At 44.7% G+C, this 18729-nt stretch overlaps 1 protein-coding gene across 1 annotated transcript in view; it reads right to left on the bottom strand.

Annotated features, from left to right (window-relative positions):
* Positions 1-1760: 1760 nt before the first annotated feature.
* LOC121280074 (hepatocyte nuclear factor 4-beta-like) overlaps positions 1761-18729 on the bottom strand; it is a 100268-nt gene continuing 83299 nt past the window's right edge. Inside the window, exons 10-13 of the mRNA XM_041191702.1 lie at positions 16245-16397; positions 14975-15211; positions 3473-3586; positions 1761-1900 (exon numbers count right to left, since the gene is read on the bottom strand). Of these exons, the coding sequence (XP_041047636.1) occupies positions 1761-1900; positions 3473-3586; positions 14975-15211; positions 16245-16397 (644 nt within the window). The remainder of the gene's footprint in view (positions 1901-3472; positions 3587-14974; positions 15212-16244; positions 16398-18729) is intronic.

Here is an 18729-nt window from a genome sequence, read left to right as displayed (position 1 = left end):
TGTGAAGGTTGCCTTTTAACTAGGCAATTCAATTAACTAATCAGAGAGGGTTTTTCCTCTGCGTGTCTTAATTCTCTTCCTCCTTTTGCTATCCTCTTCTCTGTACTTCTCCTGTATGCTCTGACTTCTTGCTGGGGTTAAGTTTCATGGATGCTCTTCATTATCCAGTAACTTGCCCAACTTTTTTCACCTGTGAACCTGACCAGTGAGTGAAGCAAGGCCATTTGATCATAAAGTGTTCTGTTGAAGAGTCATACAGACTCGAAACGTTAACTGTGTTCCTCTGCGCAGATGCTGACAGACCTGCTGAGTTTTTCCAGGTATTTTTATTTTTGTTTTGGATTTCCAGCATCCGCAATTTTTTGCTTTTATTTTTGCTTTGATCATAAAGTGTTCCTGGCGTATGTAACTGGGTACTCACATTCTTAAGTAGCTAAGCCCAAGAAAGAGGGCCTGAAGAAGTCCTTAATGAAATTGCTAAGTATAGGCCATGTGCTCTGTAATGCAATGCTTTAGTACCACAAGATTTATGTCCAAAATGCTTTTCAATTTTCATTCTAATTAACAAATCATTGAAATATATTAACGGTGAAACATCAATTTGCTGCAAATTCTTGGGCAAATTGAACAATGTCAGTGACATGATACACACAACTCTTTCAAAACATATTATAGAATCTCTCAATTTTTAGATTTCCTAAGCAATACAGTATAATGGCATGGAATTCACTCAAAGTCCAGAAGTTAGACCCAAAAAAGCGCCCAATGTGTGATGCTAAATTGCACTCAAATTTCCTGCCAATCCCTTTAGAAGATGCCCGAATGTGAAACTGGGTATAAATTAGTGTGAACAATTGAGGTCAAGGAAAGTGTGGTACTCACACAATAGATTCTTTCCGCATTTGAAAATTAAAGTTTACAGTCATTTAAATATCATTCATGCACATTATACATACATGTTTAGGAACATTGCAATTGGCAAACTTTTGAAATTTTAATGTGGCATGCCATAAAATGTAGTAAAAGAAACAGAGAATACGAAACAGACCTCAGTGAGGATATCATTAAAAATCCTCAAACAACTGCAATAAAACTTCAGAAAAATTAATTTCCTGCTGCACCTCAAAATCTAGTTATAATTTTGAAGGAGCTTCTGAGCAAGTAAAAATATAGAAAACTCGTAGACAAGGCCCTCTAACTAGGGAGCAGAACCAGTCTTATGGATGGACATGCATTCAGGTGGAGAGATCAAAAGACAGCTGTAAAAATTGAGGAGATTTGAGTGTATTGTAGTTCTGAGCATAACTCACACCCAAAATTCTGTAATCATGCCAGATGTGTCTCTCGGTGCAAGTACAGAGGAAATTCAAGGCAAATAGTGTATAAACGTAATCGGCTTTGTTGAAAATTTTTGACTTCTATACATATTACTGATATAAGATGATATTAGTACCTGACTCTTGATCATTCTCTTTGCAATCACAGTATATGACAGTTCAGAAAACATATTCCTAACAGCACTGTGAGTGTACAAACACCACTGCAGCGCTTCAAGGCAGCTCGCCACCACCTTCTCAAGGGTAATTAGGTGTGGACAATAAATGCTGGCCTAGCCAGTGTAGCCCAAATCGCGTGAACGAATAAAACATTTCTATTTTGCTTTGACGTATTAAACGGTAGTCATGTTTTGCAGAAGTGCTTGCAGCAAATTGGGTTTTTTTTTAGCATAGGGACATGGTGGAATTACATTGATTTATTTTTTACAGTATTTCCTGCTTGGGAATGATGGCTTGAGGCAGCATACGTGCAGAGGGAGTCTGGATTTGGGCAACAGGATGCAGTTTATATTCCTCATTTCCAGAGCCAGAAGATGGGGGTGGAAGTGGAGTCTCCGGTGATGCTACAAGAAACATAAATATTTTCAGGTTACGGTGTTAACGTAAGTCTTCAAACCGACAAAACAATTGACTTCTTGCGCTGAAAAAGGCTTGTCCAACTTTTTCACATAGCAGGTGGAGGGTTGGGGGGGGTGGGTGTCAAACAACAATTTTTTTTTTAAATGCCGAGGGATGAAAATACACAACCAGCTGAGCAAAGGAACAATGAGTAATCAATAAAGATGAGTATTAGGGTTTAATGGGGTGAGTGCGTGTGTGTCTGGCTCACTCCCAGTCTCAGGTGCTCACTCACTCACCCTCACCCACTGTGAGAGTGGATGAGAGTGTATGATGGTGTGTGTGGATGAGGGTGAATGACACCCCTGAAATTGGGAGTGAGCCAGACTTATGGACACACCCTGCCCTCCACACTCACTCCCCTTACACTCTCTCTCCCTCTCCCCCTCAAACTCTCTCCCGCAACCCACATACTCTCTCCCTCCCCGTTGGTTTTCGCTGTTTCTCCAATCACGGATTGTTTCTGTCCCACATTTGCTGCTGATAGGTTCACTAGAACCAAAGGTGAGAAAGAAACGGCCTGTGATTGGGGGAACAGCTCCATGCAGAATCTTCCACTGGAACTTATCTGTTTGACAGGCATTTTGAAAACTGGCACCAGAGGCCACATAGTGGGACATCGTTGGACAAGCCTGCTCTAGAATAATTTAAGAAAACACCCTTCATGCTCAATAAAAAGTACTGACTGTACTCAAGCAGCCCATGCTTGTGAGACTCAGAACATAATGCCTAACGTTAGATGTAATTCCATGATTGGGCAGCACTTGCTGAACAATCCCAAGTGCACTGAGAATTACACTAACAACCAATTTACGACTATCAGTCAAGCTCACAATATAGCTCATTTACGCTTGCTAGACGCTACACATATTCATATGCAGGGACCTGTCCTCTGCAGGCAAAAAGAATATGTCCAGACATCGCACCTTTTTTGAATTATACAAAATCTGGAAGGGGGGAGGGGGTGCAATAGCTCCCTGGTGCATTTGCCATGGCAATATCTCAACCAATCAGAGCTGACTTGTCCACCAATCAGCATCCTTTCTCATGCAGTATAAATTGTTGCTTCCTTTGAAATTTAGCTTTCTTCCATCTGTCCTGATAAGTGCAAGATGATAAGTTTCGACAGCATATCTAATTATTCATCAATATTTATGTTCTGTAGTACCAAGCGACTATCAAAAAAAAGTGTTCAAGAATAGAAAATCTTAAATTGTCTCAGATTGTATCATTTTCAATACAAATAAAAATATTAGCAGTCACCCACATACGCACTGGAACCCTACAAAATACTCCAGATGATGAACATGGTCCTCTTTGCCTCAATGGATGAACAACAACAACAGAAATATAAGCAATATATCTGCCCTAGTTAGCAATAAAACTGAACTGCAACAGAATTCAAAATAAGCATTGGTGCTACAGGAAAGGGCTCTAGGCACCTTTAAAAAATAGGACTTTTAAAGCAGCTTTCTTGTAATGTGAAGTTTCAGTCAAACTCAGGTTAGGCAACTTACAGATTTGAACGTGACGGATTGCTGAGGACACACCAGCTGACATCGCTGCAGGGCCACCTAAAGAACTGTGAACCAGACCAGAATGTGGGTACTGCGTTAACTCAGTTGTGGATCCTGTGGCAAGATGAAAGTCGTAATGCAAAATTTTTGTAAAAGAAAGAAGCTAAGCTACAACACAGGCCTAGGCAGCATAATGAGACACCATAAAAGTCAACATTTAGGTTCTTGTTCCTGAGACATCAGTCTGGTGACCACATTTGTTTTACTTTATTTTAAAGTATTCGCACATCACAAATTTGTGAAAAACATATGAGACGCCTATAGTTCTGAAACTAGACACATTACCAGAGCTCAGCCTGAGTAGCATTAGGTTAAATTATTTAAGTTGCCACGTACCACCAGTGTGGTACCACTTTCAATAACACGTTGGAAAGAGCCACCTGCGGCCTCAATGTGTTAAGAGAATGTGTGTAACTGAGTTACAGAGATCAAGAAAATTTTGGGTTGGATCGCTAATCTGCACTGAGTTAGTTTGATCTCCCACGGCGTTCACAGTAGGGACGCAACAATTGGTTTCAGTGGACCTGGGTTAGAAAAGGGGATTAGACAGGATTTGTTGCTCTGTTGGAAAGAAAGTGAGTGTGGGTGTCAGGTGGAACAAACCTGGCTGTAATATCCCCCACAGCTAATTAGCATGTGCAAGATGTGTGGGCACCAATTTGATGAAGTATCAGAGCGTAGCTGGTATCAATGCAATCATATTGGTTAGTGAGAAGAGGAGAGGAGAAAAGAAAATTGAAAGAAAGAGAAAAGAGAGGCAAACGGAATAAAAGACATAAAAGGAAGGATTCCAAAATCTGATATATATGTGATAAATGGGAAGATACATTAAGATACAGTACAATTAAAATTCTGGAGTGACTTCAGCCACCGTTTAACATTACTATTGCTCATATCTTAACTTTTATCAAAATGAAACAGCTTATTGTATGAAGAGATTAGATTTTGGGGGAAACTTTCCTCATTTAGGCTGCCAGTGAGGAGCCTCAGTCACTGGTATACACCACAGGAAACTGTGGGCAGCACACCAATAATGTCCTGGAGTACGATCTCAGAAAATGCCCAATAGCCTGTCTGAGTTGCTCTTTATTTCAGCAGTTAAATCCACATTGGAATTACTCTCCAGTAAAACCTAGGTTCAAACCAAGTAAAATTGTCTGCCTGAGATTTCTCTTCACCTGAAATTAAGAAACTCTAACCTTGGAACTAGAGTGGTTATAGAATGTGTCTTTAAACAACTGCTTTATATATCCATCCAGTCAGGCGGGTGTGATAGTGACTTAATGTTGTTATTCTTCTCATGTGCCGACATTGCTTAGCTCTCTCGGTCTGCTGCAGGTGCTTCAATTGATTACCGTAAATATGGATTAACTAAATGGAATAATCTGTTTTACACTGCTTTCCTTGTACACATAGTTCCTTTGGGTGGTTAAGTTTGGAGCAGCCAATGTTGAGAAGCAAAACATTTGTTTTTACTGTTGTCACGCAATCTTAGCACCAAGTTTCCACACATCAGGTATGCCGCTAAAAGTCACATGGAGCAATCTGACAGATTGATTCTACCATCTGAACATTGTGTAACAAGTGATAAATAAAAGTATGTGAAGATAGTTGCATTGAGATGGTGCAGTCAGCAGTAGAGGACAGTAAATGGTCAGCTAGTGTTTGGAAAACTATAAAAAGAAACGTCTCTATCCTTATAGGCAGAAAAACAACTGTTTTCATTTTAACTTCCAACTTGTACATGACGAAGTCCATTTATCTCCCTAATACTGTGTTATATGAGCTTTTATTAATGAGATTGTGAATGGCAAGTTCAACATGCCAAAGAAGTGACTAAATGTAAGAAAATTTTAACCATAGAATAAATGTTACATGTATTTCTACCTGGAATTAGTTATTGAATAAAACTGAATTGCTTTCTTGATAACTTGCATGCTTGAATGTACTAATAAATTAGAACAATAAGTGTGTCTATTCTGAACAGGTTCTCTTTCAAATAGGATCACAATTTCGAACAATGAAAAAAATAACATTAGTTAATCTCCTGTGGTGTTGCAACTGTGGGTGTGGGGTGGGGGGAGGGGGAATGAATTTAATGGGCACCCCATTAGTGTTTTTGAAGGCGGGGGTGCGTAAAATAAAGTGGGTTGCCAGCCCACTGTCTTCCCATCCAGCCCTGACCTATCCCCCATATCACAGGGGGCAGGGAACGCATCAGGCAGCCTGCCTGCCCTGAGGCCGATTGAGGCCCTTAAGTGGACAATTAGTTGCCACTTAAGAGCTTCATTCCACCTCCAGCACAACTTTTTGGACTTCAAGGGAAGGCAGAAGGAAAGAAGGCAAACAGCCCAGCAGCTTTTAAACTGCAGGCTGCTGTCAGACAGGAAGGGAAGGTATCTCCTTTGTGGGGAGGGGTTCCCTGCACCCAATATGGACCCCCAAGATGGTACCCCACATTTATGGATTCCTCTCTGGCATCTCTAACATGACCCCCAGCTCCATTCGCCCCCACCTCCCCCTTAACCTCACCCGCCCACCCCTCGTTGGGGTCTCGCAGATGTGCCCCTCCAAAATCCCTGGACTTACCTTAAGTCCCATCCTCACCCTTTTTTTCGGACTAGTTGTAGTCCCTTCAGTAGTCAGTATTCTCCTCTGGCATTAGTGGCACTACAGAGCTGCTGGCCTATCAGATTAACTGGCAGCTCTCTAGGGGCGGAACATACTGTCCCTGATGGGACGAAGTCCCAGTCTTAACTAATAAAGGCTGCCCCCAACCTAACCATGCAGCGGAGAAGCCAGATTTCACATCAGCAATGTGCTGACCGATTTTTAGGTTGGGGGCACGCATAATCCATAATCCCGGGCTAGTTCAGGCCAGGTGACAATGTCAGGTGAAGTGGGGGATAATTAGACTAGTGCAAACAAATACAATTCAGTTCCTATTTTAAAAGGATAACTTCAGTCCTTATTTTGAAAGAAGACCTAGCGTTTATACAGTGACTTCAACATTCCCAGAATGTCCCAAAGCAGTCACAGCCAATGAATTCCATTTACTGTGTAGTCACCTTTGCTATGTAGGTGAACATGGTATCTAATTTGTACACAGCAAGGTGTCACAAGCAAGAATGTGATAAATGACCAGCAATTCCATTTTCTGGAGGTTTTGTTTGAGGGTTAAATGTTGGCCAAGACATTGGAATAACTCTTTACAGATTAGTACCTTTGGATCTTTATATCCCCCAAAGGAAAATTTATGAAAATTGCCGATGTAAATTTGTCGTAAACTTGGTAAACTGGCCCTAACTTAACACCTTACCCAAAAGACAATTTCCATAATAATTCAATTAAAGCTCATCAAGATTATGTGCTCTAAAGTCGGGTTTGAACCCACAACCCTTGACACAGAGGTAGAAGTGCAACAGTAAATCTAGGCTGGCACTTTATAGTATACTTTGATTATATACAATTAAATAATAACATTCAGCCCATACACGGCAGGCAATGACCATCACCAAGAAGAGAGAATCTAACCATCTCTCCTTGACAGTCAATGTCATTTCCATCACTGAATCTCCCACTTTCAACATCCTGGGGTGTTATCATTGACCAGAATTGGAACTGGACCGGCCATATAAAAATGTTAGAAGCTATTTTTTAAAAGTTATAGCAGGGCACTTGGATAAGTTCAAGGTAATCAGGCAGAGTCAACATGGTTTTGTGAAAGGGAAATCACGTTTAACCAACTTAGTGGAGTACTTTGAGGAAGTAACATGTGCGGTGGATAAAGGGCAACTGGTGGATGTACTGTATTTAGATTTCCAGAAGGCATTTGATAAAGTGCTGCATCAGAAGTTATTGCATAAAATAAAATCTCATAGTAGGGGGTAACATGTTGGCATGGATCGAAGATTGGCTGCTAATAGGAAGCAGAGAATAGGCATAAATGGATATTTTTCTGGTTGGCAAGGTGTAATGCAGGGATCAGTGCTGGGACCTCAACTGTTTACAATTTACATAAATGACTTGGATGAAGGGATGGATAGGATGGTTTGCCAAATTTGCTGATGGCACAAAGATAGGTAGAAAAGTAAGTTGTGAAGAGGTCATGAGGAGGCCTCAAAAAGATATAGATTGGCTAAGTGAGTGAGCAAAGATCTGGCAAATGGAGGAGAATGTGAGAAATTGTGAAATTTGTCCATTTTGGCAGGAAGAATAAAAAAGAAGCTTATCTAAATGGTACGAGATTGCAGAGCTCTGAGACGCAGGGAGATCTGGGTGTCTTAGCGTATGAATGGCAAAAGTCTAGTATGCAGGTACAGCAAGTAATTAGAAAAGCTAATAGAATTATTATTGCAAGGGGAATTGAATACAAAAGTAGGGAGGTTATGATTTAGTTATACAGAGCATTATTGAGACCACGTTTGGAGTACTGTGTACAGTATTGGTCACCTTATTTAAGGAAGGATGTAAATGCATTGGAAGCAGTTCAGAGAAGATTTACCAGACTAATACTTGGAATGGGTGGATTGTTTTATGAGGAAAGGTTGGACAGGTTAGGCTTGTATCTGCTGGAGTTTAGAAGAGTAAGTGGCAACTTGATTGAAACATATAAGATCCTGAGGAGTCTTGACAGGGTGAATGTGGAGAGGATGCTTCCTCTTGTGGGACAATCTAGGACTAGGGGTCACTGTTTAAAAATATGGGGTCACCCATTTAAAACAGAGATGAGCCGAAATCTTTTTCTCTCAGGGGGAGTCTTTGGAACTCTTTTCCTGAAAAGACGGTGGATGCAGAGCCTTTGAATGTTTTTGAGTTAGAGGTGGATAGATTCTTGGTAAGCAAGTGGATGATAGGTTACTGGGGGTAGGCGGGATGCAGATTTCAGGTTACTATCAGGTTAGCCATGATCTTATTAAATGGTGGAGCAGGCTCGGGTGGGGTGGGGGGGGGGGGGGTTGCTGAATGGCCTACTCCTGCTCTTTGTTTGTTTGTTTGTATGTGGCTACAACAGTGGGGATCAAAGTGTGGGAACTCACCTCCTGACTCCCAAAGCCTGTTACTATCTATAAGGGCCAGACAGGAGTGTGATGGAATACTCTTCACTTGCCTGGATGAGTGCAGCTCAAAAAGCACTCAAGAAGCCCGACACCATCCAAGACAAAGCAACCCACTTGATTGGCACCACCTTAAAAATTCACTCCCTCAACCACTGATGCACAGAGGCAACAGTGTGTACTATTTACAAGACGCACTGCAGCAACTCACTAAGGCTCCTTCGCTGGCACCTTCCAAACCCGTGACCTCTATTCCCTAGAAGGACAAGGGCAGCAGTTACATGGGAACGCCACCATCTGCAAGTTCCCCTCCAAGCTACATACCATCCTGACTTGGAAATATATCGCCATTCCTTCACTGTCGCTGGGTCAAAATCCCGGAACTCCCTCTCTAACAACACTGTGGGTGTACCTACACCATGTGGACTGCAGTGGTTCAAGAAGGCAGCTCACCACTGCCTTCTCAAGGGCAATTAGGGATAGGCAATAAATGCTAGCATGGCCAGTGAAGCCCACATCCCATGAAAGAAGAAATTTTAAAAAAAGTTACATTACAAAACATGCAACAATTTGGGAATCAGAGAATCAGGGTTGGTTGGATATTACAGCCAAAGGGCTGGGAGATGCAAAACTGAGGTGTGGCAGCACTGGTACTGATAGAAATGTATATTTACAAATGTGACAAATTCAAGTAAGCAGTTTTCATTATAAATACCAGCTTTCGTATCAACTTTCTCACTATAATTTTTTTTATTCATTCATGAGTTTTGAGCATCACTACAAGGCCAGAATTTATTGCTCGTGCCTAATTGCCCTTATGAATGTGGTGGTGAACCAGCTTCTTGGACCACCGCAGCCTTTGGCAGTGTTGTACACCCATAAGAGAGTTCAGCCAGCAACAAAAGTAAGATTTTGCAGCCAGGGAGTGCATGCAGATGTAAGATTATTAATATGTTACAGATACATAACTTTCAAATTAAAACAGACATTTTATTTTGTCTCCCAGTTTGCAAAACCTTCAAATTGCACAGCTATTGAATTTACACAAACAAAAATATCAGAACCACCACAGTTAAGCATACTATTATGGGCAGAATTTTGCCCTTGGCGTGCGGGATTGGCGTGGGTGGGCAGGGGCAGTCGAGAAGCCGATTGCCACCCACTATCGACAGCGCAACGCAATTTCCTGCTGGTGGAACAATTAAGGCCCACCCAGTGTGAATCACGAGTGGCAATGCTGATCGCTGCCTGTACGGGCGGGTGGAGAAGGGCAAGCTGGCCTAGTGTGAACTTGGCGCACACGCGCGCGAGAGAGAGCACTGAATAATCTCCCTAAGGCACGGAGCTGCCTCAGGCCTCAGAGAGATGAAGAAGTTATTGAAAAAATTAGTAAAGCACAGAAAAATGTAATGAAACATGTCTCCTCATGTCACTCATGAGCAGGGACATGTTTTCAATTAAAAAAAATAAAGCTTTTATTTTGTTTGTATTTGCTTTTGGAAACCTCATCCTACCCGTGGATGAGGTTTCCAAAAAAATGCAAAGGCCGCTTGGTCTTTTCGTCTCCCCACCAACCATTAGGTTGAACAAGAAGTGAAAAATGAATGATAACTCAGAGGCGTTGATAGGCCTTTTAATTGTCGGCAGGCTCCGGCGCGCACCCACCGACTGAACTATGGTGCGACTGCGCGATGACATTGGCACACTTGGCCAACATCATTGTGCCTCATTTCATGATCCATCGGGCTGGGCGCGTGCCCACCCATCGAGCAATAAATTCTGGCCTACAGTACAAGGTTTGCAGTAACTGTGTGCTGAGAATTTGTGTTCTGGTAATGAAGCAGATGTTGTTTATTTCACAATATTATTAAGAAACCATTTATGCCTGACTTTAACCTTCATGACAGGAATCCTACTTCAGTATTCACTTGCCAAATAAGCAAGGTAAACAAATACTGAAAAATGATAGAACTTAGGGAAGATTGGTAATTAGGAATTATCCACAGCAATTTATCTTAAATAATATTGATAGGGCTGCATCATTCTTGTAAAATAATTGTGGTTTGGCTATATTTAAATAAAAATTTGAAAAAATGATATAATTCTTCTCCTTAGGTTTTCAAATTGTATGAATAAGTGAAGTAGCTTCATATGGTTTAATTCAGAGATAATCTTGTGGATCTTATTCTGTCCTTCAATCTCTGCTCTGCTTATTTTTCGTTTTGAGTTTTGATACAATTTTCTATTCGTACAGAAAAATATATACCATTTCTTCACCGAACTGATCGTCCCATTCTGTCGGAATTGTTTCTCACTGTTGCTTCGATGCTTTGCTCAATATACTGTGACCAAATATGGGAAGGATCTATTAATTCCACTGAGGAATGTGCTAACTGTATTAGCTTAATTTGCTCTGGGGGACTTGAAGTATGTGTTACGACAATATCAATAAAGTTACCTTGAAGATCCACGCTCATGAAATCATACCTATCTTAAGAGGAAAGCTGTTCCTGATTATAATTTCATTTCGATTATATCCAACAGATGGTTTTTGATCACAATTCATCTTCGCCTTGTCCAGCAAGCAGCGCGGATATGAACTCATGGGAAATTTGGGCTATGTTTAACAGAATCTACTAAATACCTATTTCCAGTCCCCAGTATTCTTTAAAAATCATAATTTTGGACTGCAGAATTCCTCTTAAATGAGAGGCGCCCCTCACTCCATCAGATTAGGCCAGATTTAAACCCACAGGGAGAATTTTCTGCCCTATCGGGTGGGCCATGCGAGACCCAGCGCGACCCAATCACCGCCCGCGTCGGGTCCCTGCCGCCATTTTATGCGGGTGGGCCAATTCAGGCCCACCCAGTGTGAAACGCGGCTCCCGAGGACAGCGGAAGAGGGCGGGCAGCAGCGGGACTGCTATGACCGCCGGGTCCAATGGCGAACCGGCGGCCTGTTTAAAATTCCTCCTGCAGTCTTGCAAAGGCTGTCAAACATGGCCAGCAGAAGGGCTCCCCAGAGCGCTGCTCGTGAGCAGGCCAGGCAGGAGGGTAGAGTGGGGGGGGCACTGTGCCCCTTGTTCCTCAGACCAGACAATTGCCTTGCCGCCATCCTCAAGGAGGTGACAGCATGGCAGGAGGTCCTCGTTCTGTGGGACGGGAGGAGGAGGATGCCCCCCCCCCCCCCCCCCCACCCCCCCCCCCACCACATGACGAAACGTGCCTGGGAGGTGGTGAGCTCCCGCGATGTGGTGCGACACACCTGGACCCAGTGTCGCAAGCGCTTCAACGACCTGTGGCACTCAGGAAGGGTGAGTTCCATGTTGGCATTGGTCACTTAACCCAGCAGGTAGGCTTTCCCCCCTGGCTGCCGCCTCTACCCACCACCCCCCAACTCTGAGTGCAGTTACTGCATTGAATCATTGGCGGTATGTGTCCTTCGCTGGGTGGGCCAGCAGATATTGCCCATGCCGAGACCACCCTGAGAGAGTGGTGATGAGATGGGTTCTGCACCATGCAGCACGTGGTACACTGAGACCCACATTACTGCTTTGGGGGCAACCTGGGAGAGCTGCACCTAGGCACTGTGTTGGAACTGCAAAACACGTCAAAGTCTGGGTGCTGACGTGCTGGGAGGGGAGCTTCCAGGTGGCGGGGCACCCATCCATCTGCTGCCCTTTGCATTCCACATGCTTGCGTCTCCTTGCTTGGCAAGGTTGGACCGTGTGGTGCCAAATGTTATGTAGGCTGCATTGGGCCAAGGGGACAGGCCTGGCATCTTTGTGTGTGTGTGGCAGCTGCAGGGTGAGGAGGCACTGGAGCCCTGCAGTGTTCCAGTCTGGTTGGGGTGGGACGGCAGCGAAGAGAGTCCAGGTACAATTAGCACTAATCAATGCTCTTCTCTCCTTTTCAGGAGAAGAATGCTCATGATGCTGCTGAGCAGCTGAGGACAGGCAGAGGGCCGGCCCTGTTGGCCATCATTACCAGGTCCGAGCAGGAGGCTCTCGATCTGGAGAGGCGCCATGTGCCCAGGTCCACTGGTGTCAGTGAGGCTGGGGTGCCACGGGCAGGTATGTTTACCCAGCACTGAGGTCACCATTAGTGTCCCAGCAGCCATGGCACTGCTGAATGTTCTGTGATTGAAGTTTGCAACATGGCTTGATTATAGCTTATGGAAGGATGAGCACATAGTAATCCGGGGGACAGGGATGCACATTGACATTGTCTCCATGTTAACTGATCCAATGTCCTTGACTTTCCTTTCAGCACCAGCGGATTAGGGCTGGGAGGAGGAGGCAGAGGGACCCCCTCTGACACCTGAGGGCCCTGAAGTCTCTGACCCACCAGCTGTTCCAAGCAGGCACCAGCGCAGATACTAGCACCTCGGTGGGAATTAGATCATCGGCTAGTATCGCAGGGCACAGCGGTGAGGGCACTTCACACTCGCTGGAGGAGCTGGCAGAGACAGAGAGTGCCCGTGGCACCAGCAGTCAGAGGACTGCTGGAGACCAGGAACATGCTCAGTCGGTGGCTGTTGATGTGCCTCTGGAGTCGTCCATGAGGCAGCAAACGCTGGAAGTCCAGCAGGGTTTGTGGGAGGATCTGGCGGAGGTACATGAGGCAATGCTTGGCTTGGTCTCCGTGGTGGAGGAGTCCACGCAGACCATCGCCAATGCAATGAGCCTCATGGCCGAGCGTCATGCTTCCTCCATGGAGAGGGTGGCGACTCTCACAGAGAGGCTCCTCCAGGAGACCAATCAGGGCTTCCTGAGGATGCGCTTGGACCAGCAAGCCCTCACATCGGCATTGAACTCAGCTGCTCAATGCCAATGTAGGAGATGATCTGGGCACCAAGTTTCCCAGCTCAGTGCCCATCCATCTATGGTGAACAGAGAGGTCTGAAGCGACCTCACGTCGTCTCTGTGGGCACCTCTCAGGGCGCTCCAGATGAGGACAGCAGCTCCCTCTGCCCCTCTGCCAGTGACCGTTGCATCCGATGAGGCTGCGACGATTGGGGAGATGCCAGCTGTGGAACTGCCCACTCCCTCCCCGGCGGGGCCAGCACAGGCTCCATGGGCCAGTGGACGGCCGCCAAGGTCATCGAGGTCAACAGGACAGGAAAGTGAGCAGGCTGTCTCAGTTGCCAGTGCCAGCGAGGGGACAGCACCTAGACGTAGCACCCGAAAGCATGAATTTAAGGCACCTTAGTCACACCATGAGTTTCTCACTGGTGTTTTTGTGTTGCCCCGCAATGAGGTCATGATTAGCTGGTGTGGTATTTAACAACTTTGTAATTTGTTTCCTTAAGATAATTTTATTGTATCATTAAATTTAGACATGTGACCATGGCTGAGGGTGCCTCTTTTCCTCTGCAGGCAGATGGTTATCCATGATGTTATGAGTGAGTTGTGTCACATTGAGCTTCATTGACAAGGCCCTTAGTTAGTGTTCCTATCCAGGCAGATTTAGCACTCAGGTATTGAGTATGGAGCCTGCAGCATAGGCTTTTGTTGGAGGTCCATCTGTGGTGTTCTAGCTGAAGGTGCCTCCAGTGGAGAGCACAACTCCCATTCCCAGGCTAAGAGAAGGCTTCCTGAAACCTGCAGGCCCCAAACAGGATCTTCACTGTAGAGTGCTGACCTGAAGGTTGTGAGTCCTGTCCAAGCAGCTGGTATGAGTTTTGAAGTATTTCTGCTCACACAGGCAAGTATCAGTAACTTTCAAATTTAAATACTCGACTGGGCACATTCACGACCCCACTGACCCCTTCTTATCCCGCCCATGGATGAGGTTTATACAAATGTGTCCCACCCACCTGCCCGTTGCGCCTGAGCGATGACCTGAAGATCGCACGGGACCTGAAAAATCGCTGTCGATAGGCGCCTCAAGGGCCTTAAGTGGCCCGTTAATTAATGGCGGGCGCGCATCGGAGATCATCGCGCATCCGCCCAGCGAAACATCACAATGGCGCGCGGTGGTGTCGGAACACTCGCCCGATGTCACCGCAGGTCATTTTACATGTCGGTGGGTGGGGCCCGCTTCCACACGCCAAGGGGAAAATTCTGCCCCATGTCTCAGAAATGATAAGTTTAATTTTTCAAGGCATCAGCTGCCAATAAAATTCTTTTTAATCATATCGCTCTCTATCTATTATAATAAAGCTGTGCATTAACCCAGTTCTTGATATGTCAACTTGCTGTTGCCACAAATTTTGCTCGCATTTTTTAACTTAACATTTAAAATTGAAAAGGCCGATCTAATCACTTATACAGTAAAGGAAATTAAACAGATTCCTGTGACCCTCAAGTCACAACAAATGGGTGAATCTTTAGCTTAGTCTTACTAACAGCCTGTAACTAAAAATAAAAACCCGGTTTCTCACCTCCCAGGAGCATTTCCTGCAACAGATTATCAATTCTTGCCACTCCGAAGAGTCTGACAAACTGAATCTGTTCAATCATCTGCCACGTGATGCTCTGCAGTGGTGGGAGAAGCAGTAGGATATCACCAAATCGTCCACGTGAGTCATACTGCCGATCATTGATATAATCCTCCAGGTTGACCTGCACTTGAAATCGCATGTTTTTGATTTTTGCCGAATCGCTTATACCCCTGCAATCTATGATTAAAAAAGCCACAGTGAATTAACGATTCTGTATAAAACATAACGCATCAGAAGTATCTGTAACTTTAGATGGAGAAACAGAAATGTGTAGACACAAACAACATTTGATGTTGTTTGTACAGGGGGTCGTAATTAAAGATCAGAAAAAGCTAATTGTAAAGGCCAAGCTCATCACTTAGCATAGCACACTGATTCTCTTGGCCTAACGTCCAGCTGCGGTATGAACCTAAAGTAAATCGCTCCTATTACAATGCCAGGCTGCTGATTCTAGATAGGTAGCATATTTTTGCATGAAGGAATTCATCCTGAGCATCTGATTTAAATTTACTGGTGAAGGAAGGTATATTTTTGTGTTCATACAGCAGAATGTTTTGGAGTAATGAACAGGTGAAAATTAGGTGGGGAGCTTTCCATCAATCACCTTAAATGAAGTATAAAAAAAGTTCTGCCGACTCCCTCTCAGGTGTGCAGTCCTCTCCTCTGTTTGCCAAGTGAAAGTTTGCCAGCGTATGAGTTATGCAGCACAGAGCTTTTCATTGAAAGTTCAGAGCAGAAACGATTGATTCCACTGAAACAAGTCGATGGGGCCTATGACTGACCTCAGGTGAATGCTTGTGAGGGCTCCCATCTACATAGGTTCTCTCAGCTTCACTGTTTACATGCTCCCCTCGCCATGTCTCGATACCATCGGGCAGGTGGAGGAGGGGGCGTGGTGGTGACGTGGACAGCACAATCCAGAGAATGTATAGTCAAAGGGTCAACTTGTCTAACCCAAGCTAGTGGATTCATAAAGATACACAACAATAAATCCCAATTTACCTGCTTGGATAGGGAATAATTCATGGTACGGGGGATCTGTAAATGGGAAATGCTGAAAGATCTGTCTATTGCCCTTCTTCTCCTCATGTTTAATTGGCTTCTCTCTGGAATCTGAGCCTTCACTGTCAATGTCTTAAGTTTCAACCTTTCACAGGCATCATTGAGCTATGTTGATATCTGAACAAACTCTAGTCATAAAGACACTTGCCTGGATCAAAAAATACCACAGCCTTGAGGCAAGCAAATTCATTTTCATCTATCTGGAGGTCAAGTAATGGCTTCACCAGCTCATCCAGAATCCTGTTTGCAACACGCATAATCTCTAACTCTGGGCAGTGCCTGGGAATGATGAAATCATTTCCTGTTGAAAGAGGATAGAATTTTGTCAGAGTCGTTCCTCCAGTTCACAGACACAAAGTAGCTGTGCATCTTCTGGCATCCCTGAAAATCACTGAAAGCTCAAAATCTAGTTTATACTTATATATGCAAATATTCTAATTTGGCAGCAAACTTTATAATCTTTCCATCCTTCAGGGAATTTTAGGAAGCATTATTAATTACAAATGAAAATGTTAAATCAGCATTCAGGCTGTAATGCTAGGCTTTATAATAGCATTGATAAACCATTGTGAATTCTGACGACGTGTACTAGTAGTCACAGTAATCCCTCTGCAATCTATGTTCTTCATTTTGGAGCAATATATCAAACAATTGTACATTGTATATTATAGGCTTATAGCAGATATTTTAAATATTTTCTCCATTTTTTGCTGCATTTATCTAGAAAAGCCTAGAGAAAACAGCGAGTGGATATATATAGTTGCATTTTATATTATTTTGCTCCACTGGGAGTGTTGTGTGTTTAATATATTGGTCGGCATCCAGGTATTTGCAGAATGCAACACATCAGCTTCATCTCTTCTTTATTTTATTCAAGGACAATAACAATTAACAACTCCTTGAAGTGCCTTATGGAGGAAGAGATGGTGGGCTGTGGTCCTGTAACACAGGGTGGAATTCAATGCCCCCTCCACAAAAACCCTAACATCACAGCCTGCATGCTGCTTTAATATTTCCATTTGTAATTAATAATGCTTCCTAAAGGGCAGAAAATTCCCCTCGCTGGGGGCGGGTGCGAACCCGATCAGCGCCCCCAATCAGGTTCACGCTGCCATTTTACGTGGGCAGGCCAATTAAGGCCCACCCAACGTGATGTGCGCCCGGAAACGCTGAGCACTCCCTGTGTGGGCTGGGGGTGGGGTGGGGTGGGTATTCCCTGAGTCGGGGCTGCGGGCAAAAGAGCTGGGACATGTCAAGAACCATTAATGAAAAGGTTTATTGAACTTATAAAACCTTCATGGAACCTCATCCCGCCCGTGGATGAGATTCCATGAAAAATGTGAAGGTCACCTAGACTCTTCGCCTGCCCCCACCCCCTGCCAACCTTAAAGTTGGACCGGTAGCTCAGTTAATAACTTTAATTGATGTTTAAATGGCCTTAATAGGCCTTTGAGAGTTCAGGGGATGCACAGCCAACTTGGGTCTGAATGACTCACCATGACGTTGGGACGCATACCCGATGTCACCGCGCATTATTTTACGCTTCGGCAAGCAGGCCCCACCCCTGCTCGCTGACCCTAAAGTTCTTCCCAAGACTTCTTGCAGAATGGAAAGATTATAAAGTTTGATGCCAAATTAGAATATTTGCAAATATGATGGTGGGGGGGGGCATTTAATCTGCCAGGAGGGGACCCTGCCACCTACCCACCTCTGCCCTGATTAAGTCCGGGGCAGGAAGGCTTGTGGATGTCCTTCCTGCCCCTCTGCCAATTGAGGCCCTTAGATGGGCAATTAATGCCCGTGGAAGAGCCTCATTCCACTGCTGCCGGTATTCACCCAGTGGTGGGTGGGGCTCTCACCGCGCGAGAAGCCCAAAAAACAAACTTTGCGGATTTCTGTTGGGGTGGGAGGGAGGGTGCTAGGGGGGACCCTCGTTGTCAGGCCCTCAGTGCCTGATCGAGGGACAAGGCATCGGGAAGGGGACGCTGCTGAGAGCCACCCTTTGCTGACGAACCCCTCCCTCCTGCAATCACTCACCTATGGCATGGGTCCCTGGGAGATCTTGGGCGTCTGGTGGATGCATTACCAGCAGCAGCCACCATCTCCACAGTGGCCCTGCCAAGCAATTCATTACCGCCAACCTCTGATTGGCCGGTAGCTCTTGGGTGGGGCTGTGGAGGGGGTTGGAGGGTGGGGGGGCGGGAAAGGGAAACGGGATTTCCTTCCCCGGGGTCCTTGATCCCAGGGAAGTTCCGCAGCAGCTCAGTTAAGTGCCTGATCGGCACTTAATTTAGTAGGCGACATGAAGCTCTTGCTGCTCTCCAGCCAGCGGGCAAATCCTCTGGCACCTATATTAAGTAGCACCCAATGAATCCATGCTTACATTTCGAACATCAAGCATGTGGTTTTTAATTTTGCATTTCTTATGCTCCTTCATTCCCATCAACTGAACAGTTGCCTTTTTTTGTGACAACTCTAGCATCCAGGGACAGATTATCACAAACAAACACACACAGATTCTCGGAATATTGAACAATGCGAGGAAGGTCTCTGCCCAACCGTTAAGATACTCAAAGCAGACTTGTGAATTAGCAAATTACAACACTTCTGCTTACATATGAAACTTTGAATTC

The sequence above is a fragment of the Carcharodon carcharias genome, chromosome 7 (assembly GCF_017639515.1).
Source record: "Carcharodon carcharias isolate sCarCar2 chromosome 7, sCarCar2.pri, whole genome shotgun sequence".
In the NCBI taxonomy this organism is placed as follows: domain Eukaryota; kingdom Metazoa; phylum Chordata; class Chondrichthyes; order Lamniformes; family Lamnidae; genus Carcharodon; species Carcharodon carcharias.
Note: the sequence above shows the minus strand (reverse complement) of the source record. Positions and strands in the feature narration are given on the sequence as shown.